Source organism: Cydia splendana, chromosome 3, assembly GCF_910591565.1.
Source record: "Cydia splendana chromosome 3, ilCydSple1.2, whole genome shotgun sequence".
Classification (NCBI taxonomy): Eukaryota; Metazoa; Arthropoda; class Insecta; order Lepidoptera; family Tortricidae; genus Cydia; species Cydia splendana.
This window is the reverse complement of record NC_085962.1, coordinates 23,441,767-23,465,795: the sequence shown is the minus strand read 5'-3', so window position 1 is coordinate 23,465,795 and position 24,029 is coordinate 23,441,767. Positions and strand designations below refer to the sequence as shown.

Genomic DNA, 24,029 nt, shown 5'->3' with positions numbered 1-24,029 from the left:
GTGGACGACGGTAATTGCTTATCATCAGGTGATTCGACTTCTGCTCGTTTGTCAAAATTAAATAAAAGAATTTAAAAAATGTCGGCTCTACCTTCATTTCAACTACCTACTAATGTACACATAACGGAATGCGTTCTAATTTATAATTAGCACGATAAAAGACTTTCGCCGTCACCTGGGGATATTGATTTGTTTATGCAAAGGTTTATGGAAGCATGCATAGTTACAAACTTACAACAAATAAAACAAACGTTATTGGTAGGTACCTACATGTAACGCCATCTAGCGGCAAGTAGGAGACTTACAGTAAAATATGGCGAGTTGTTTTATTCGTCAAAACAAAAATTGCAAACGTAATCTCATAACGTAATCACAAGAAGGATTGAAATATAAGATAAGTTAGCTTATTAAGTTATTATCTATAAGAATAACTCTTAATATAAAAGCAAACTGATGATACCTATGATGACAACAAATAGGCGCGTGTTTATTTCCAAGAACTACCTATACTTACGTGACCGGAAGCAATTACGATGTTAATATTCTAAATTCCGATAATTTCACATAACATTATACGCATAGCATACGTGATGATATTCAGAGGTGTCAAATATTGGTAGGTACCTAAATACATACCTATTCATACACTCGCTACGGACTCTAAGTACATACCTTACTTCAAACGCATATACAGTCATACAGTTTTCATGTCTCCCAAGAGTCCCAAGGGTTAGAAATTGTAGATCTGATCTCTATCACAACTGCAAAATAACTCTTACAACTGTAACAAGTCGCGGGCAACAGCTAGTTACTATACGTAACGTTGACGTGACATAAATATTAACGGCGTGACACACTGGCAGGAAGTTATGACATATATAGGTAATTCAATCTTGCCATCGTTATTAGAACCTACCTTCCGCCCGCTTCCTCTAAACTCTAAAGCAATTAATCAATTAACTAGTTCTCTCTACTCAAAGGTAAACTTAAAACGATGGTGAAGGTATGTCGTTATGCGCCTAAAAATATTCGCTTGATGTTTATAATCCTATTGTGCGTCATCCCCTGCAGCCCAAACGGGCATACTCTATGCTATGCAAATTGTTTTTATTAGGCATGCATATTTTTGTATCTATTATGTTGACCACTATAAGAACGGATATAGAGTTAGTCACTTCACAATCCTTTTCAATGGCAGTATATTGAACTGCTACTATTGTTTTTAGTTCCAAATATGACGAACAGAGATATCCAAGTGTAATAAATTTTAATGATAATCTCTGTCGGATTTGGGTGACTAGTGGACTAGTGACCAGGCATTATTAGGTAGGTACTACAAATTAAACAATGCGAGTATAGTCCTAAAAATACAATTATGGACTTCATACTTTGCTCGCAAACAATAGGGATCACACAATAAATACCTACCTTATTTTTATTTTTTTATTTTCGAAATATATTATTTTGAAAAAACCAAAGGAATTAATTTATTATGATGTTAAGTTTACAATACAATACAATACAAATCAAACAATCTACAATACAATACAATACAATACAATACAAATCTAAAAATTATGAATGTCTTAACCTAAACTAAAAACTAACAAAACAAAAACTATTCACAAAATTCGATCCGAGTCCCTCCAGATGCAAAGGAGCCCATAACGCTCGCCGCGTTGCCACGTTGAACCGCGATGGACAACCTTTGCATAAGGAACGACCCGGAGCGAGGGTCATGACTACCCTCGCTCAAACGCCTGCCCACTTCCCAATGAAAGACTTGGCCTCGGCACACCAACAGCCAGCGGTTTCCACGGCAAGAGGGACAAACAGGTGGTTCGCCAACACCGCATACTTTTCCCGCTTTCGAGCCGCCGCTAACTTATTTATTAAAAACTAATTTGTATTAGAATTATTAGATAGGTACCTACCTATCTAATAATTCTAATACAAATTTGTACCGGGTAGGTGTACCCGAAGAGTCACCCCAAAAATCAGAATATCACTAAAATAGGCGCCAAATATTTTATGAACATACTTATTGTAAATTAAATGCGAACGTAGGTAACAACGTGTTGAAAAGTTTCGTCAACATTTCTCCGTAACGTATAAATAGTTTTTACAAGTACCACAAGCGCATTTGAATTCAATCGTCATACAAGGATACAATACAAATGCTTGGAAGTGCCTGTGCGGCATCACATGCTCCTTACATAGTTATTATTCACATTTGGCACAGCCCCGGGGTCGTTGACTGCTGGGAGTCGGAGGGCTTGTCACGTCACTTGGGGAAACCCAGTTTGACGCCCAGATAACATGCATTCCTTTGGAAACCTGCTATTTTGCTCAAGTTCATAGGGAATGCTTGCAGAATGGTTTCAACGTATAGAAACTAAACGATTGAATTGTCAGATAAAGTTCAAGATCAGATCACGTTCTAGACTTGAATTCCTGTACAAATTTTTAAGTTAACAGTCTTTTATAAATATAAACTAATGCTACAAAAGACATAATTACCTAGTACCCAAAAAGTTAATAATAAGACAATGACTAGGTAGTAAGGCCTAGTTTACCCTTTAGGTTGGAAGGACAGACGGCAGTCGCTATCGTAAAAATTATTATAATTTACGCTATATAGTACCTACGTCAATTCTTGGGATTAGTGGCCAATTAGACCCCAGGCTCCCATGAACCGTGGCAAAAAGCCGGAACAACGCGAGGAAGATGACTGTAAAGACAAAGGTGGTTTATTCAAAGTGGCAAGCGAGCATGATCTGCATCTGCATGATTGTAAGTACTTCAACCTACCTCCCTACCTACCACCCTACCTACCTACCCAAGCGTATATGTATACTCGTTCTAGCTAAATATCGTGATCGGAGGTACCTATCCATATGAATGTCACGGCTACGGCGATCGAAGCCAGTTTAGCAAAATATTTTCCGCCCACCGTCATTCAAGGAAAAATTAATCGAGTAAAGCCTAAGCTTGCGGGATTACCCCTTCCACAGTTAGCCGCAACTTACTTCGTTCATTCCTAGGTATATTATATAAGTACAATTAAATTACCATAGCGGCTGCGGGAACGCGGCCAGCAGGAAGCGAGTGCGACTGCCGCATACAGATACTGCGATTTGTCGCTTTAAGTAATCGCGACAAGCCTCACTTTACATTTACGGCCCATGTCAACGGAGGACGTTGAATTGTGTGTACCTACGCTTTAATAGGCAATCTGAGAAGTAGGTCGCGACGTTAGAATTTCCTTTGGCAACGTAATTTTCTTAGACGCTGTTAATTTGTGTGATTTTGTTTTAGATAAATATAGCTTCCGTTGTTGCTTAGCGGTCCGACATAGCATAGCACAATTAGCACAGTATTCACAGTAAGCACACATAATGAACTTACGTATATGTCTCAAACATGATAGAAGAGGTAGAACTAAAAGTGTTTTAAAATTTTGTAACAAGTGTCATGCCACTTTTTTTTTCAGTCACTAATATTATGATGCATGATCACGTGATGCTTTCATAGAAAACTCAAGAGAGTGAAGTGTCGGACGCCTCAGCCCGTTATAACGTAAGCCATCCTTTAGTAAAAGTAACTACATACAGTGTGATTTCGGGGTCGTGATCCAGAACCACTTTTTCTGACTCTGTAAATGATCCACATTATCATATGGTAGTATTTGATTAAAAGATAATTACTTGAATTATTCTTATTTTTCAAGTAAAATTAATGTTATACTAAGTAATTATGGTCACCCTATGACTTTTTTGACATACGCTGCAAGCTGTATGGAAAGCGACAAGACGTCACATTGAGTAGGGTCACCAAATTGTATGCAAAAATGTTTTTTCCTACTTGTCATCTGGAAAATAATCATCATTATTGGTGATAAACAATAATTAACAACATCATTAGGCTCATCTTTGGATTCTGTATGATGTCTGGCTCTCTTGCTCCACGACCCCGAAATCACCCTGTATACCGGGTGTGGCCTGTAATATGAGCAAAAAATTAAACAGTAGGCTGTACTCCTCATACTGACCAACATTTGTTCAGCGACTTTTAAAAATAACTTGTGGTTTGATTTTTAATACACTTTAAATATTATTCTAAGACGCAATGTATTGCGAGTTTTGTTATGTTTAAGGCGTGACAAGCAACGTCAATCACAATGATATGTGACGTTCCACGGGAAAAGGTACCTTATGAGGGTTTCTAGTTTCGGAGATATTAAATGTTTTGTAAAGAGGTGAAAAAATGCTCAATTTTTTTTTATTGTGTGATCTGAAACCTTAATGCGTAACGTTTGTTTACCTGTTTTTATTTTTGTTATAAGTTAGTTATAAGCCTAGTAATGTCGTCTCAGAGTTTAGTAGAAAAGGTACCTTATGGAAAAAAGATTGAAAATTCCCAAAAAAACTAGTCAATACGGGAAAAGAAGTTTGGTAGAGAACTGTATTAGCATTCTGCAAAACTAATTTGATAATTTCAGTTCTGGTTGGGGCGCCTCGCAAATATTATAACCGTACATAGACCGACATCACAAATCCAAGTAGACTGCTATTATACCAAAGTTACTCTCGTCAAGTCTTTCTTAACTAGAATAATCTTCATTTGGTTTGGTCGCATGCAGTAAATCAGCCATTGGTTTGCTGAAAAATGCCAATACCCGACGCATTACCTTATGGAATATCTGAGGTCATTGAACCTAAATGCCGCTTATCTTCAATAGCAACCGAAATATATTATTGATAAGAAATAGACGATTTATACCATCTTAACCCCAAAATATTATTAGTTTATCCTAACTGTTCCATCATCATCATGCCTCATCATGTAACTTGACCACAAGGTACCTTTTCATTACATACAAATTATTGGTCTTTTTTAAGATTATTATGACGAAGAACTAATTAAATTGGGGGCAGTTTAATGTAAATTAATATTTTCTATTCATAAAAGATAAACTATAATATGATTGATATTTTGTAGTGATGTATTATTAGATTTATTTCCATAAGGTACCTTTTCGTAAATGTATGGAGCAAATACTGTTATTGTTATGTAAGTTTAAAGTGGCATAAGGGGTTAAATATAGTATTTAGTTGGGGTTTTAGGATTTATTTCATTTGAATGACAGAATTTCTTTCATATGTGCTCAGAAAAATTGATTGTGTGTCACATTAAAAGTAAAAATATTCAATTTTGTGATTTTATATGAAAAAGTCAGAAAATACATTTTCACCTCTAAATCGGTATTGTTTTTTGCTTAAACTGTCTGTCAGTGTCGTTTTCTAATAGATAAAATTTAAATCTTGAGAGCTCATTGCAATCAATCGTGAAAATGAAATAAAACTTTATTTTCAAGAGATTGGTTAGTATACACATAAATCAGTCGATATCAAAAGTTTCTATTCGCATTACAGAACAAGTCGCAATATTTTTTTAATCTCAGATATATAAGGCATTATTATTTGTAGTCAACTATGTAACTTACTTCAGGAACATAGTTTTTTAGGCGGCTAAACTTAAAACTTCTCTATCGTAAAGTTGCTCATTTCACAACATTATTTTCAAAAAATCATATCTCTGTAACTACGCAACCTAGAAGGTTGATCTTTTGTGTTATCGATAGCTTATTTATTGTAGATTACTGGGGTATGCATAACTCCATACCCGTCATAAGGTACCTTTGACCGTGGGACGTCACATATGGCGTGGCGATGGCGTCCATTGAAGATAATATTTATTTTGTATGAAAAATGGGGAGTCTAATAAATACTTCATAATTTTTAAAAGTTGTTGAACAAAAGTGTCACCGTTTGAGGAGTACAATCTATGTTTAATTATTTGCTCGTGTTACAGGCCACACCGTGTATATAGTCGATACAATAAAATAAGTAGGTACCCGAATGAGTTTACTTAATTACACACACGAATGGAATAGTAAATAATTTCGTAGAACTTTTAAGGGGCTCATGAATAATACGACAATGGCGAAAAAAAGTCAATTGTTAACAGGTATTCGAGGAGTGGCAACATGAATAATAGTTTCGCGCCATTCTTGCCAGTTGTGGAATCTATGGCAAAAGAATAATAAAAGCTCATAGACATGAAACATATTAGCTTTTTCGATTAAAACACTGCAAGGTTAGGACCCCTCCTACGCTAAGAGAAACTATGGGGCTAGAGCAGTGGTGGGCAAACTTTCTTCATGGGGGGCCAAAAAGTTTAGGAAATTTAAGTGGAGGGCCAGAATTGTAGCCAAAATTTATTTTGATTTGCGATAATCGTGGAGTCGTGGCCGGGCCAATGCCATATACTAATTATTTCATAGGACCGGCGGCGGGCCGGATAATCCATTCGCGGGCCGCAGATGGCCCGCGGGCCGTAGTTTACCCACCACTGGGCTAGAGAAACACTTGCAGGGAAAATAAACAGTTACAGAAAATAAATACCTACTTAAAGATATCAATAATTTTAATTAAATGATAATACTAAAAATAAAAATAATGCATAAATAAAATTAAGTAAAAAATACTAACGTAGAAGGACATTTCTCATATACGGTTTCTCTTGACCCGAGCAAAAATAAACTGATTCACTTACCCCACCTGACTATTATATTAGGTAAAAATCCTCGGGTAAGGGACTTATCTTTTTATTTCTTGAACCGGTGAAATATACAAGGCCCCACCAACTCATACAGTGATGGTATATAATATAGGACTAATTAGAATTTTCGATAAGTTAGCCGCCTTTGATTTACACCGAACTTGCTCATACCTACATATAGAAGCGTTTCAGTTCGGAGCTACACTTCGCCGGTGCAGGAGGTAGATACAATCATCTGCATAGATTAATCCACCGGCATACAAACTTCTAACAAAAAAAAAGCTTGGCAAAAAAGCACGTCCGTGATACGAGTAGGTACTTACCTACATACACAGATACGGCTGTTACAGAACCCGAACCAATTAGGATATTATGAATATTATTTGTCACTTAGACATTAGAAATGTGTAGGTAATACATGTGTATATTGATTTGTGTCTTGTCTTGTTTAGGTACACACGCCACCACTGTATGGCATACGGCAGCATACGTACAAAAAAAACCGGGCAAGTGCGAGTCGGACTCGCGCACGAAGGGTTCCGTACCATAATGCAAAAAAAAAACAAAAAAAAAACAAAAAAAAAAACGGTCACCCATCCAAATACTGACCACTCCCGACGTTGCTTAACTTTGGTCAAAAATCACGTTTGTTGTATGGGAGCCCCATTTAAATCTTTATTTTATTCTGTTTTTAGTATTTGTTGTTATAGCGGCAACAGAAATACATCATCTGTGAAAATTTCAACTGTCTAGCTATCACGGTTCGTGAGATACAGCCTGGTGACAGACGGACGGACGGACGGACGGACGGACGGACGGACAGCGAAGTCTTAGTAATAGGGTCCCGTTTTACCCTTTGGGTACGGAACCCTAAAAAGGTCGCTTGCAAAGCGCCGCGGTCAGCGACTCGCCTCGCCACCGCGCACCGTGCCAGAGCGCTGGCACGTGCGGGCACAAGGTACCGCGAAAATGGACATTTCGCCGAAGCTACCGGAACTCGCCGCATTCTTATTTTACGAGTGTGCTTAACCCGAAATGCTTATCAGTAAGCGATTTGCGCTTGTATGGATAAAATTAACGAACGGGCGGAAATAAGTAAAAAAGTGGGTATAGGTATGTACAGTCAGCAGCAGAAGTTGCTAAGCGGGCGAGGTGTTCAAAATTACCTTGACACACCCTTATTCTCTTAACAATAAAGTCGCGTCAAGATAATATTGAACACCTGGCCCGCTTAGCAACTTCTGCTGCTGACTGTACATACTTTATGTGCCTATGGAATAAATGCTTTACTTATGCTTGCTCTACATCCATACTTGTTTCTCTCCTATAATAAGTATAGCTTCCTATAGATACTACTTCATCATAATCATCGTATCAGCGCAAAGATGTATATTATCCCCGTGTTCTGTTTTTCTGGAGAAAAACCTCAACTCAACGGAACTAAACAACGACCGTGCGTGCGATACCTTCGTTCCTTGGTTTCCTGTGATCTCGGCCGGATTGTAGGAGCGTCTGGTTGGAGGACCACGCTGCACATTGACGGTTGGTAGTATGTAGGGCAAATCGTCTATTACTGGCCACCGTCCATTACAGTGTACACCTAGCTTATACTAAAATGGCTAAAATATTTAGAATTCTATTTATTTATTCACATATTTCAAGTAAACCACATAATATTAGTTCAGAAAATTTACTTGGATTGTGAATATTAAACAGGATTTTATTTTGTATTAAGGTATATCCAGTTATTGGAAGGTGGTCATTAGTGCCACCCCACACGTCGGCGTCTAGTCAGCGCTATGGAAAATGACGTCGTTGCGTCGATGTTGCGGCCATAGAGTTGACTAGACGCCGACGCTCGGGAGACGCTAGTGGGGGGTGGCCCTTAGTACCCAATACATAGACGATTTACTCTACCAGGGTAATTTCAGAGTGAGTATAAAACGCAATGATACTAAGATACGCAGGTAGGTAGGCAGTTAAGCTGTTAGTGCTTGGAAAGCTCAATCGCATTAAAAAAATCTTTAATACATATTAAATAAGTATAGGCAAATACTTGCCACTTGCAAGCGCACGCAACACTGTTTGCTCTCGCCGAGTGCAAGTGGGATCGAGGAATCTCCGAGCTTCAGGTTGGGTAACCGTTCGCCGAGCAACGGTAATAGACATTTTATCCGTCTTTTTCATACATCCTTACTGCCTTCTCCGTTTAAACGGCGGCGTTGGGTAAAGCCGTTTGATGTAACCTCAAGTACCGCAACTTTCCGCTGACGCAATATCCAGCTGCTCCTACTGCCGACGCACTAAATACCTACTGTCAGCTGACACCCGACAGCGATACAGGCCAATGCGGAAAAGATTACACTATTAAGTGGTTCCAAACACGAATAACAAACGGTTGTCTAACGTACACATGTATGCATCATAAAAGCTTACAAATGACTCCAGTTTATTTTTAATCTCCAATATATCACCCGCGGACTCTGATGCGCTAGGAAACGTATAAATTAAACTGTATAGTTAATGTTTACTAACAAAGAGCTTTGGGATTTGTCTTCCTGTTGATAATGTTTAACTGTCATGTTAACCCGAACAAAACTCATAGTGACATTTTTCTTAGATCGAGTTTCTTTCATGATGGTCGAAAAAATAGAGTTAGGTAGGTATTAGAAAGAAATGCAAGCGCGGGTTCTGAATATACCTAACTAGCCGATGATCAAAATGGAATGAGTTATCTTGCCATAAAACGTACTTAAAATGCTGAAAGCATATAGCTTCCCTGCGCGATTCTAAATGCCCGATGCGCGCGACGGGGGTCATTATTTAAAAACAAAACACACTCGTTGACATAATCGCGTCTCCATATTGGGCAAAAATACATTGTTCGGTGTGTTCCTGAACAATAGAATAACAGTATAGCTGCTTCTTATTCCGCTCGGACACGGAGGCTCCGGCAGGGACCGGCTGGACTCGGTAAATTCCGTACCTACATTGTAATTCAGATTGGATGTCGAAACGCACGGCTCGGCATGCGACAATGCGGATGCTTCGGCTCGTTTTATTTTAACATACAAACTTTGACTGCTTATATAGGTACCTACTAATAAACTAAACCTACTTATACCATATATTCCCGCTGCTACCTTCCGAAAAAGCCTCTTCGTATTTGAATAAATAACAGAACGGTGCGTTTGTAGTTTCATTCTATTTAGATCTAGTTAAGAGGAAAAATTCTGTAAGTATACCGTTTTAAAAGCTCTCCGAAGAGATGATCTGCCTTTCTAGGAAGCGCTGTCGTTTCTTCCGCGTCTTCACCCACTTTATTAATCAGTAAACGTCTGGCGGCTAATAAAAATGCGGCATTTATAGACTGGCCGTCTAAAACACATAAATCTGACGCAAAAGAATGGCCCGATCCTGTCCGACATCAGAGAGCGGATTTCTAAGACATCGTTTTTCATTCGGTCCATAAACTCAGGTACTGTTTATGGGAGACGTCATATTTTTTGGTTTATTTTTATGAAGAATTAACTTTAAGAAAAAATGCATAAATAATAAATTGAGTTCACTTTTTAATAAAGATTTCTAAAAAGTAATACCTATTATAGAAATTTACAAATTTATAGACTAGGGTCGATAGGTACCCGGTAGGTAGGTACCCTTTTTAATTATTTTAGTAAATACTATTTAGGTTACCAAGGTCCAAGGTGGATAGGGACTGGGGCATCCATTTTTAACTGTAGGTACCTACCTAATATTATGGTTTTGTACTTATATCTTTTTGTATTTTATTTTTATATCCAATATTATAAAACAAACGTAGCCTAAGAAACAAAATTAATAAAGAAGTATAAAAACTAACTGCCAATCATGGATTGATTTTCGCTGCCACCTAACATGCTGCATCTGATATTGGAGTCGCAAAGAATGATTCGTATTTCACACATGGCGACTGCTTTGTTTGACAACACAATCACAACATATTATTTCTATCATCAATCGACATTGTACAAGTGCCGAATCCTTAGTTTTCCTATCAAACAATCACAACAGAGCTCGAGTTGCTCTTTAAGCACAAACGGCTGCCGAACTTTTGTTGATCTTTTGTAAAGTGCCGACGACACTGAAAAAAACTTGTGTGCTTATGACCCAACATTGATCTACTGTGAGAAACCACTTTTTACGCCATTTCCTATAACTACGTTTCGGTTCTTTATAAAATCGGATTATCGACGAAAAAATCTTTTGTGCAATTTCTCTAGAAGTACCATTTCACGTTGTCGCGGAATTGTTTAGTTCCTATTATTTCTAATGGCTCACGCTAACTGAGCCATGTTTTTTAAATCCCAGATACCTACTAAATTGGTCAATATTCATACTTAGTACCTACCTACCTACCTAATACTAAAATGAAATGACACAGTTAGATTGGGCAGATGAGGTACTAACTAGTAGAGCAGCGGTCGGCAACCTTTTAGCAGCCAAGGGCCACATAGTAGTTAACGAAGATGACGCGGGCCGCTCTTTGGTAATATTTGTGACTTTAGCAGACATTATCGTAAGTCTTTGTTCCATTAATTTAATGTTGAGATCGTAAATGCGTATCTACTTATGTAGGTAGTACTTAGGTGCTGACTGTTTTAAGGTGCGTATGAGGTGCCTTAGCTTAGAATAGGTTATAGATAGGTTTGGGCAACGAATGGGTATAATCTAAAAGTCTCCCGGAGGTTTTCCAGGTGGTACTCCATGTCAAAAACAGCAATATGCGTTAGCATGTTCGGCATTGATCACCTAATAATAGATTTTCCAGAGTCAGCGCCATCTATTGAGGACCTGTGGTTGATTTTAATAATAATGATATTTGGGGACAATCTTACACGGCTCGACCCAGCTCAGCTCCAAACCAATCCAAACTAACTAAAGTACTAAGTATGGGTACAAGGCGATTATACATAGGAATACATACTTGCATACATAAGTCCATATACTTAGCTACATAGGATATATAGCCAAATATAACACGCGAACAAATATACTTGATCAACACATACATAAATGCCCTTAGCGGGAATCGAACTCGGGACCTCCTGCTTCGTAGGCAGGGTCACTATTACCAAAGACATATGTAACTTCGTATAAGATGAGTAAAGTCTAAGGAAAAAACGTGCCTCGGAAATCAAGAAAAAGTCATTCTCGGATAGATGGCGCACACACCTTTAGCCTATGCTCGGCTAGATGGCGTGACGACACCGTTTCATATTTAACAATTTTAACACATAGATATCAGTGAATGAACATGGGTCAAAATGATCTAAAAATAATAAAATCGTTTATCCATATATTATTTATTTATTTATTTTATTTATTTATTTATTACTATTCGGAGATCCAACAGCTGTTAACATGTTAATAGGTTTTATAAATGTGATACAAAAAGCCAATTACAGGTTCTCACCAGTAAATAAAGATTAACAAAAACAATTGGTGGTTAGCACTATTGCACTACACATTCATTTCAACGCCAAAGGCAGAGTAGCTAATTTTGAATTCGTATTACCAAAGAACATACATATGATATATATATATATACATTTTTTTGATAATTTTATACGTTTTCATTTTGAGTTTTAGTCGTGTGTTGATATTGGCAGTAAATTTACTGTGACTACAAAATTTACTATGACAGGACCCCTCTATACTATCTATTCTCTTTGCTATTATCGACTAGACTAGGAGACTTATTTTGAAGGGTCAACCACCTGAAAAGCATTACTCATTACGACATCTAGCGGCGAGTAGTATAACGTAGAACGTATAACATGAGCGTTGCAACGGTCATGTACAGACAATATTTATAAGAACATAAAATTAATTTATTGTTGAATTGGTAAACTTAACAGTTTTTTGTTAACTTTGAACAAAACTGATATTTTTTATTAATAATTTAAATCCTAAAAATGTATATAAAAATAACTACAGCGTGTTTAGGACCCTGACCAAACCCTGACCCTGTGTGTTTTTTTTTTAATTTATAAATGTCAGCTGTCATATCTGTGTCACTGCTCAATAATGCCCCAGCCTGTAATTTTAAATTATTTTCACATAAAGTCATAAATGTATCAGAATTGGATTCTCCCCAAAGAAAAAATGCTTACTACCATCAAGGAGCTTCTTGACGCTCTTGGGTATGAATAAACTGGTGATTTTTAGTGCTATTCATATTATTGGTATATACGAATGTTAACGTTTGTTATTTGTTTACAGATGTAGTTTAGACGCCGACACGGTGCTTGAGTACATTCAGAACGATCCTAACTATGGCAACAGCAGTCTCTCATCCAAACAAGTGAACGAGTACGCTCAGAGATTAGCTCTGAAAGCTTCCAATGCCAAAGCTTTCATCAAGAAGTATGAAGAGCTCAGAAATCGAAAGTAATGATCGTGATCACTCGTATGATGTCTGTAGTACGGCCACATCAAAAAAGTTTAAGTTTTGAGATTGTGCCCTAATAAAAAAAAACTTTCCTTAAAAAAAATAAATTTGGCCATATTGCAGGGACAGCAGGCACCATACGTCTGTGCCTTGGTTTAATCGTGTATTCGTTATTAATTTCACGATACTAAGCTTTTTATTTATAATTTCAGCACTGATAACTTACCAGATATTATCTTACTGTTCTACAAACTGGTATTTGATGAGAAACGGACTAAGGCTTCAAAGCCAAAAGTAGCGCCAAAGCCTATTCTAGGGGATAATAAACACCAAATCACCAAAGAAGACCTTCCTCAGGTAACCTGATTATGTAAAAACCTATAGTAGAAACTATAAAAAGATTGCCCTTAATGTATGCAATGCCCTTAACATATTTATTTAGATTGCATGGTGTAAAGGGAAATTATACTGTGCATGAAATGCTCTTGTTAACTGCAAGTAGGTATGCATAATACTTAATTTTAATTTGAGGTTAACTAAACCTGTAGGCAATTTGGTTGGGTGCCAAAAGTTCATAGTTTATAGCAGTGGTTCCCAAAGTGGATCGGGCTCTGATCCACCTAATGAAAACTGCTATTTTTGGGACCCAACTCATGGCCGTCTTAAAAGAGGCATAAAATATTTTTAGACTTCCAAGCTTCAAATCTTAAAATATACCTCTGCTTTTAATTACTAAGCAAAGTTATCATTACAGATCAAAGACAAGCTACTCAAGGCAGTAGATGAAAGTAAAAAGTATGTGATGAAGTCATTTGAAGAGAAGGAAGCGCGGCTGCGGCCAAACTGGTACAACAGCCTGGACCTGCCCAACTGGCAGAAGGACCATCCCGCCATGTCATGGGACTTCCCCAAGGAGCCTGTCGCTATCACTGCTTCGTTGGGTAAGACTTCTGTTAACTGGACCTAGCCCCACAGTTAGCTCAATAAGGCTTGTGTTGCTGGGTACTAGACTAGACTAGACTAGACAATGATATAAAATATATATATGATAGACAGATATAGATAAATACTTAAATATATATATATATAAAAAACATGATAGCTGATTTCTAAGGGGGTGCCCCCTTGCTAGAGAATGACAATTTTAGGACAGTAATACAGTAGCCATTTGTAACAAAATTGAGGGGTCCCTAAAAATCTGAAGCAAAAGTGTTTTATGAACCCTACTTATGCTACGTAGCTACATATGTTTCTTAAATTTCCAGCTGGCGTTCCTCTGGCTTCACAGGAGAACATGATAATAGATGACCTACTGTATGTATTCTCTGGGGTCCCCGGCAATTATATAGTCCACCAGGCAACAAAAGACACTTATGAGCCCAGGAGTTTCAATATATCTGATGACTTAGATGATGCTTTGAAGCAGATAGTGCAGCAAATGTTGCCGCTAGCGTCGAATTATTCAATAGTGAGGCGGTTCATTGAGCAGTGTGATATGTGGTCGGGACAAGTGCTCCATGCTTTGGTTGCGGCCATTGAAATACTATTGAAAGATTATTATGTAAGTACTTTGGTTGCTAGTTGTTTTGGTTGATAATTTTTTTGGTGGTGGATAGTTAGTATAAACATATTTTCCATAATATGTGATATGTGCCTACTTTGCTCCAGAATTTGTGTGAAAATTTGAAATTTAAATTTAATTTTTAGGGTTCCGTACCCAAAAGGTAAAACGGGACCCTATTACTAGGACTTCGCTGTCCGTCCGTCCGTCCGTCCGTCCGTCCGTCCGTCCGTCCGTCCGTCCATCTGTCTGTCACTAGGCTGTATCTCACGAACCGTGATAGCTAGACAGTTGAAATTTTCACAGATGATGTATTTCTGTTGCCGCTATAACAACAAATACTAAAAACAGAATAAAATAAAGATTTAAATGGGGCTCCCATACAACAAACGTGATTTTTGACCAAAGTTAAGCAACTTCGGTGCGTGGTCAGTACTAGGGCTCCCGGTATCCGTGTTACACGCCGAAACGAATACCCGTGTTCTTAAGACCGGCGGTGCTAAGAACACGGTTTACACGGAACCGCCGGGATCCGGATACGTATCCAAGAACCGTTCCCAAGAAACGTTTCTCAGATACGTATCTCCGTTTACACGGGTACTTAAGACCGGCCCGAACGGATCCGAAACAGTTTGAGCCAATCAATGCTCTAGCTCTGGGTATGCGCAAGGTCTACTATTGAATGTTGACTTCAGATGAACTCGTTTAGCGTACGAATTTTTTTTTTAAATAATTTATAACAGTTTTAACACATGTGTTAATATAACATATTTAACCAACTATACAATACAGGGTAATTTTTGGACCGTTAGCCATATTGTGCGAGGTGATTAGGTAGGCCATACTGAACAACTTTTTGTATGGGACCAACTCCGAAATCACAAAATTTTTTTTGGCCGTTTCATACATTTTGGTCGAGTGGATGTCGATGTTTTCTATGGGAAGGCCAAATTTTTTTTGGGATTTCGAGGTTGGTCCCATAGAAAAAGTTGTTCAGTATGACCTACCTAATCACCTCGCACAATATGGCTAACGTTCCAAAAATGACTCTGTATATGAATGGAAGTAGGTGTCCCTATTCTATATAGTCTACTATTTTTAATTTTGAACTAACTCGTCCCTAGTTTAGAACCTTAATTAGGGTTCCGTACCCAAAGGGTAAAACGGGACCCTATTACTAAGACTCCGTTGTCCGTCCGCCCGTCCGTCTGTCACCAGGCTGTATCTCGTGATCTGTGATAGCTAGACAGCTGAAATTTTTACAGATGTATTTCCGTTGCCGCTATAACAACAAATACTAAAAACAGAATAAAATAAAGACTTAAGTGGGGCTCCCATACAACAAACGTGATTTTTGACCGAAGTTAAGCAACGTCGGGCAGGGTCAGTACTTGGATGGGTGACCGTTTTTATAGATAATGGTACGGAACCCTTCGTGTGCGAGTCCGACTCGCACTTGGCCAATTTTTTTTTACTATTATTGCTTTTAAGTTAATTTCATTACATATTACATTTCAATCAAAGAAACACATTTTATATATAATGGTGTAAGTTATATAGTTTCGCGAAGAATAGGTATGCAGACAAATACTACCTAGTACTAATTTGTGGTTATTTGTTATTTTTATCAATTACCTAACTGTTAGATTAGTTACTAATGTACCAACGAAGCAAAAATAGTACAGCGGCATTTGAAACGCAGGATTTCACGCGAGAACCTTAAAAACCCATGCTACCTTGGTTACCTTGCAATTATATTGCTAAATACATTAAGATAGATCTCAAAATTGGTAATCATTCATGTTGACTGGAGTCACTTTCACACTAGTGCTCAGGTAATAAATGCCGGCCGGTAGTGTTCCATTCATTAGAACTAACGTGTTGTTTTCCAATACCCTTTTGTCTGATATCGCCGAACACAAGTAGCGACCCAAACCATTATCAGAACTGCCATAGCTAATTATAAGCTTTATGTCGGTGTAATAAGGAGAACCTGTCTACACATATATGAAATTGTAACAAATGCAGCGGCTAAAATTAAAGAAGCAAATGAACACGAAATAAATATGACTTTTAAGATATTGTGTTTAGGTAAGTAGGTATGACTCCAGTTCGCCACTTAGTCGGCCAATTCGTAAAATACGGTCTTTTCAAGTTACTTTAATTTAAAATCGTTTTGTTGTTTTGTTGCTAAAATTGTAAATAATATTTATTAGTACTTACAGTCTTAAAGTTCATTTTATATGATAATAAGATAATGAATTTAAGAAAAGTCTTACTTTTCATAAATTCATACTAAATTATATTAAAAGTTGTAAATACATTACTTATTGGCAGATACACATGATTATAGTGTAAACTCTTTATAACGTCACTCGATTTAACGACAAACTCCTTAAAATGTCGAAATTGCTTGACTTCGGTTGGTTTACCTTGTTTTCTATACAGTAATACACTCTATATAGCGTCACGCTCACTCTATTTAACGACAACAATACGGCATAATACACCATTAAGAAATACTTTCTAAGTTGCCGAAATTGATAAAAACTGCAGCTGTGTACGTTTTTTTGTTCGCTGTTTTGTTGTTTTATTATCTAGCACGTGTTTACTTCGACTGACGTAACGGAGATTCTAAGAAAATTTGTCTTTTGTTTTTGTATGATCAACTTGCACATGTTTACCTCGGGCACTAGACTTTTGACAAGATGTTACACGTTATAAATTAATAGGCGTTGTTATTTGTATGAAATGAATGTTCTTCTTGTGCATAATGTGTCCTAAGTATATTATAAACAGATACATTAGAATATTTAGATAGTAAGATGACCTTTTTATTTCACTCCATTTAACAACCACTCTCTATACTTAACGTCGAAAAATCCGCAGTCCCTTCAGTGTCGTTAATGTCGTTATATAGAGTTTACACTGTATTTATTAATTTTTACATGGTTTACTATAATAATACTAAGATGTCTGGCTTACGTAACTTAAAAAATAATTAGATTAAAAAATATACATTTCTTATTGACAGAATATATTATATTCGTAAAAACTCACACATACAATATACAGAATACAAATTATTAAAAATATAAGAACTGTTTAAAAATATGCAATTGGTAAGAATATTGTATACTTAGCTACCACCACCTACCAGATCATGCATGGCCAGATTTTAACGTAAAGTCTTTATACTCTTTATTGCTTTTATTTTTTTTAAGCACTTTAAATTTATTGCTATCAAGTTATATTAATAAACCATAAAGTATTAGTATTTGAAGTCTTATATAAAGTACTATTTTTATAAGTAGCATAGGTATACTGTATTTCTAATTTTCTCCTCGTAATGCAACATTGCATGCAAAAACTACCTGCTCAGAAACCGTTTATTGAATTTCGACTCTATGAACCACGGAATAAGGTTAAATATGACGGAAACTCGTCATGAATCTTTTGTCTACTTGTTTCTAACTCTTAAGTACGCCGCGCCGGTTCGTTCCTTCGCTACTCGTCAAGGACGTGTCCGGAGCCACGGGTAAATAAGATCCGTTTCTTCGAATACCCGTTTATCCGTGGAGACGGATCTTAATTACACGTTTCTTAATTACACGTGCGGAACGGGCCAGAAAACCGTGTACGTGTTATTCGGAAACGGGTATTCGAAACGTGTAAACGAAACACGGACTCGACCGCGAGCCCTAGTCAGTACTTGGATGGGTGACCGTTTTTTTTTGCATTTTTTCCGTTTTTTTTTTTTCATTATGTTACGGAACCCTTCGTGCGCGAGTCCGACTCGCACTTGCCCGGTTTTTAAGTTAATGATATTGTGGTATGCGATTTAGAGTAGACCATCACTACTATCATGTTGTAACACTTAAATGTGGTTGTGACATAGTTTTAATGTATAAAAACTGTTGTTTCAGACAATGCTAGCCCAGTTGGAGACGGAGCATATGTCGGGCGGCCTGACGCTGCAGAAGCTGTGGTACTTCGTGTTGCCCACCATGCACACCATGCAGGTGCTGGCGGCCGTCGTGACGCACATCGGCCAGGTGAGTAGTGCTGCAGACAATGCTGGCCAGCTGGAGATGGAGCACCTTGCATAATTCCTTATTTTATCATTTAGGAAAATATAGAACAGTTAAGTTTGTCAGTTGCGCGTCATAGTTAAAGTCCGACAACTAAAAGCAAACTGTTCAATATCACAAGTTAAGTAAGTTAAGTTCTTAATATATTTAATATGTCTGTGTCTCACGGAAGTTTTGTTATTAAAATCAAAAGTTAAGTGCTTCAATTTTGGAACGCGTATAAACCTATCTATAGTATATCATTGCCAGCAGTAAGATAGTTTCTACGTTTCAATGTTCAGAAGTTGATACAGCAATGATGTCCTCAGAGCGAGCTCCGCGGCGGCAGCGTGTTGACCGCCCTCCACGACAAGACCAACAAGCTGCTGGGCGACACGCGCGCCCAGGAGATCTCGCTCTTCCTCACCGAGCGGGCCTGCAAGCCCTTCTTCAGTATCCTGGACCAGTGGATCCATAAGGGGGTCATTGTGGACCCGTTTCAGGTTAGTACACTTGTGCTGACAGTCATATACCAAGCTACTGGGCGATACATGCCAAGGAGACCGTTGTTCCTCACCGAGCCTGCCGACCCTTCTGTACCGTGGACCAGTGGATCCATTAGGGAGTCATTGTGGACCAGTACAGCGGTGTCGGTGTCACGCACACGAATTCGAGCCAATCGTGCAGTCTAACTCCACAACGCGATTGGTTAATGAGTTCACATCACGCGCGCGATCTGTCGCAACTAGTTGCGTTAGACTGCACGATTGGCTCGAATTCGTGAGTGACACCGCTGAACTAGCACCATTCCTAGTACCCGTAAGGCCCGTCCTTAGATATATGCCAATGGGGATAGGTCTTGAAACCAGGCGTTGTCGTGAGTTTCACGAGCTTTCGCGATGGTACCCCTCCACCCATCGCGATCGGGATGAGGGAGGCGACGGCTGAGATACGCGTCATACTCGTGAACGGGTGCTGTTTGTGGAGACTGGTCTGTTTAAGCTAACACAAGCTATTATACTTAGTAACTTTATTTTTATTAATTAATTACAGTGAGACGCCTCATTCTGCTCTCGTATGTTTCTTTTCTCTTAATGAATGTATTAATTATACAGGATATCGACTCTTGGAGACCCTATACATCTCTAAGGATAATTTGATAAACTATATAATCTTATAGTTCTGACACCTAGAGACATTTACAGTATTTACACCTCTAAATATTATAGATTTTTTTTTGTGTTTTGTATCTGTATTTTGTATGTAATTCGACATTAAGAGACCATATACATCTCTTAGTAATTGTAATACGTTAGATTGAATTGTTAGTTTTATTTTATAACATTTTGATGTTATTATTTTTGTGTGTATGTAAATTCAATGTTGACGTGTAAAAGTGCCCTTGTGGCCTATTTGCTGAGTAAATGTTGATGTTTGATCTGACGCGGGCCCTGTACAACTATTGTCGACAGGAAATTTGTGATCACTGATGTAAAGATTGGTAACTTTTCCAGGAGTTCATGATAGAGGACAACGAGCTGGTGAACAAAGAGGAGCTGCCGGTGGACTACTCGGCCGACTACTGGGAGAAGCGCTACAGCGTGCAGCGCGACCGCGTGCCCCGGTTCCTCGACAAGTACACCGACATCATACTGCGCACCGGCAAATACTTGAACGTCATCAGCCAGTGTGGTGAGTGGCTGAATTCTAACTAAATATTTGTTATCTCTGATTTTTAGGGTTCCGTACCCAAAGGGTAAAAACAGAATAAAATAATAGTTATTTGTTTTACAAGGGGGCAAAGTTGTTGTTTAACCGCTCGTGCTAATATTGATACCCGAGCAAGCGAAAGATTCCAAAATTGAACCACGAGCGTAGCGAGTGGTTCGAAAAATGGAATCTTGAGCGTTGCGAGGGTTTCAAAGCACGAGGGTTAAACAAAATTTGCCCCCGAGTGAAACACAAAATTTTTCACCACACCAACCCGAAGCAAATATTAAATGTAAAATATCAAACAAATCAAACCAAATCAAATCCAAATGAATGTTATTAAATATTTATCATCCAAAATCATCATTTAAAAGTCAATTCTACCAGCAAACATAAGAAAACAACTCAAAATTTTCATTTCATTACTTTGCCTCACATGTGAATAAGATGCAACTTTGCTATCAGTTTTTGAAGTGCAAAGTAAGCCTTTCCGAGCTGGTGTGGTGAAAAGATTTAAGTGGGGCTCCCATACAACAAACGTGATTTTTGATCGAAGTTAAGCAACTTCGGGCGGGGTCAGTACTTGGATGGGTGACCGTTTTTATAGATAATGGTACGGAACCCTTCGAGTGCGAGTCCGACTCGCACTTGGCCGGTTTTTTTATTATCTGAATGATTGCGGTCTATCGTCCAACATTACCCAAACGTTATATAACATTAAACGTTATATGAGCTTTTATATATAAGAACTGTAAAATTGTTTTTCAAAAATGGCACCAATTCCAGTCCCTAATTCTAACCGTCAAAATATTTTTTTTGTGTTTGACTTCATAGTCGAAATGAAAAGTAGAGTGTTTAACTCGGGTAATCATCTCACCCTCTCCTTTCACTACTTCGTTTGAGCGCCAAAATATGTCGGGTGATATGGTTTACTTTCCACCCTTGGTTAACAATCTACGTTACCATTATTTGCTGACGTTTTCACACAGCTTTCACGGGTGGTTTAATATGTGTTCAAAACGATATTACTAATTATTACTCTTTATCAATTTACAGGCAACGCAATAATGAAGACTAACGTAGAGGAGATAAAGTACTCTCTAATAGAACAGAACTACAGCGGCGTCGTTCAAAAAGCGTTCGCGTTCGCCAGCAAATCTCTCTTGGAACTGCTGCTCAAGGAGTACGATCTCATGGGCCGTCTGAAGTCGGTGAAGAACTATTTCTTCATGTGTCAGGGTGACTTTATCGTGCAGTTCATGGATGCGACTGAGCAAGAGCTGTCGAAGAAGATTGATGACATCATTCCGTCCAAATTGGAGTCCTTGCTGGGGCTTTGCTTAAGGTAAGATTTATTTTGAATTGTCCTTTCTGCCGCGAACCATGTTCGGCGTGTTGCCTCGCTGTCGCACTTCTAAATTCTTACGTAAATGTGACAGGGAGGCAACACGTCGAACGTGGTTCGCGGTAGGCCCTCTGGTTTGCTAATCTGTGAGTGACCGTGGCGCCGCCCTAGCGGACATGGGACACATTAGAATATTGTTCTATCATTTGGTTTTGTCCTCTTGACCACGGCGAGACGTCATTGGTCAAATTCATTATAGGTCACCTAAGCGTTTCGTAATGGTTAAGTCAGGAGCCCATAATGAAAAGTATGCGATTGTATGCGACGAGTAGAATAATATTGTTTTTTAAATTTCAGGCTTTCAGCGGCCAGTCACGACCCTTACAATGAGGACATGCGAGTTGAGTTGCTTCCGTATGATCTGCAGTTCCAAATGTTCAAGATTCTCTACATAGAGACGGAAGACGAGAAAGGTACAGTAAAGGGCCATAAAGTTTGCACATCGGAATTTCGGCTTCGTAGAGCGTTGTCTCTTTCATTCTCGTTGCCTCCAATATTCTCTTTCTAAATACCGATGTGCAAACTTTATGGCCCTTTACTGTACTGAATAAGTGCTATTTTTTTATATCCCATAGCTTACTGCCCGCGACTTTTGTGAAAACACATCTTAAAAACTTTTTTTACCATTTTTTTGTCATACTTTTGACTTAGACATTTGTTTGACTATTTGTGTCGTTTCCAAGCAAAAAGTCCCATTTTGTCGCTTGCCATAAGGACACTTTGACAGGCCATTCGTATAAAGATACAAGCAAATCTCGTCTTTATGGTAAGTAACAAAGTGCAGGGACCTTTGAATAGACATCGACACATTTATAATCATATTAATGTCGTGGCTGTTTTATATTGCATTTTGGTTGATTTCTCAACTTTCTAGCTTTCCGCCCACAAACTAAACACAGTGCTTCCCGTTCAAGAAGGCACTTCTGAAGTGAGGCAAGAAAATTCGCTTTGGTTTCTTCAAGCCTTCAAGAAATGAGCGTACTCCCATCATAAAAGCCGGTAACGCACATACAACCCCTCCGGTCTTACCATCAGTCGATTAGGCTGCTCGTTTGCCTTCTATTACACAAAAAAGCTTCCTTAATAACTGGTGCCTATATAACAAAACCTTATAAAACAAAGTCCCCCGCCGCGTCTGTCTGTTTGTGTGTTTGTATATTCGCGATAAATCCAAAAACTACTGAACGGTTTTCGCCTATCAATAGAGTAATTCTTGAGGAAGGTTTAGGTGTATAATTTGTCAACCCGTGCGAAGCCGGGGCGGGTCGGCAGTAAACAAATAAGTTGGAGTTACAATGTGTCCATGATATCCTAGCTCCTTAACGAATGAATTAATTTCTAACGTATTTTTTTTTAAATTGTAGAATACAAACAGAACAAGGACAGTCCGCCGCTGACCGGCATAGAGACGTTCACGTTCGGTCTGGAGGTGAAGTGGCCGGTGTCGCTCATCCTCAACCACAAGGCCATCGCCTGCTACCAGATGATATTCCGCCACTTATTCTACTGCAAACACGTCGAGAGACTCCTCTGCAAGTAGGTCCTTTTGTTTCAATATCAATACATAATGAAAGGATTAAGATTTTAAGTGCTTAATATTTGCACAGGGTGTTGTGAACGTCTAAATTGTTCGTTATTTCCAGAGTGTGGCTGTACAACAAGGTGGTGAAGCGGTTCTCGGAGGCGCGGCTGTACGCGGACGCGTTCGCGCTGCGCCAGCGCATGCTGAGCTGCATCCAGCACCTGCAGTACTACATGTGCGTCGAGGTCATCGAGCCGTCCTGGTGCCAGCTCATACACAGCCTGGAGAAGGTAGGTGTATCACACACGTAGTGGAGCAACGTTCCTGCTCCTGTTCAATGATGCTGATGTTCTGAGCAATGTTCATGTTTGTGCCGAAGCACGTCTACACTAGTACTACATGTGCGTCGAGGTCATCGAGCCGTCCTGGTGCCAGCTCATACACAGCCTGGAGAAGGTAGGTGTATCACACACGTAGTGGAGCAACGTTCCTGCTCCTGTTCAATGATGCTGATGTTCTGAGCAATGTTCATGTTTGTGCCGAAGCACGTCTACACTAGTACTACATGTGCGTCGAGGTCATCGAGCCGTCCTGGTGCCAGCTCATACACAGCCTGGAGAAGGTAGGTGTATCACACACGTGGTGGAGCAACGTTCATGCTGAGCTGCATCCAGCACCTGCAGTACTACATGTGCGTCGAGGTC

At 38.7% G+C, this 24,029-nt stretch overlaps 1 protein-coding gene and 1 long non-coding RNA gene across 2 annotated transcripts in view; one reads left to right on the top strand and one right to left on the bottom strand.

Annotated features, from left to right (window-relative positions):
• LOC134789411 (uncharacterized) overlaps positions 1 to 24,029 on the bottom strand; it is a 550,672-nt gene that overhangs the window by 26,512 nt on the left and 500,131 nt on the right. The gene's annotated exons all lie outside the window — the stretch shown is intronic.
• Positions 12,661 to 23,636, top strand: LOC134806700 (gamma-tubulin complex component 2-like). Its single transcript, XM_063780025.1, has 12 exons — positions 12,661 to 12,809; positions 12,889 to 13,056; positions 13,270 to 13,414; positions 13,812 to 13,998; positions 14,323 to 14,618; positions 18,545 to 18,673; positions 19,018 to 19,191; positions 20,203 to 20,380; positions 21,455 to 21,743; positions 22,101 to 22,216; positions 23,168 to 23,339; positions 23,447 to 23,636. The coding sequence occupies exons 1-12, from the start codon at positions 12,739 to 12,741 to the stop codon at positions 23,634 to 23,636; spliced, it is 2,115 nt and encodes a 704-aa protein (XP_063636095.1). The 5' UTR covers positions 12,661 to 12,738.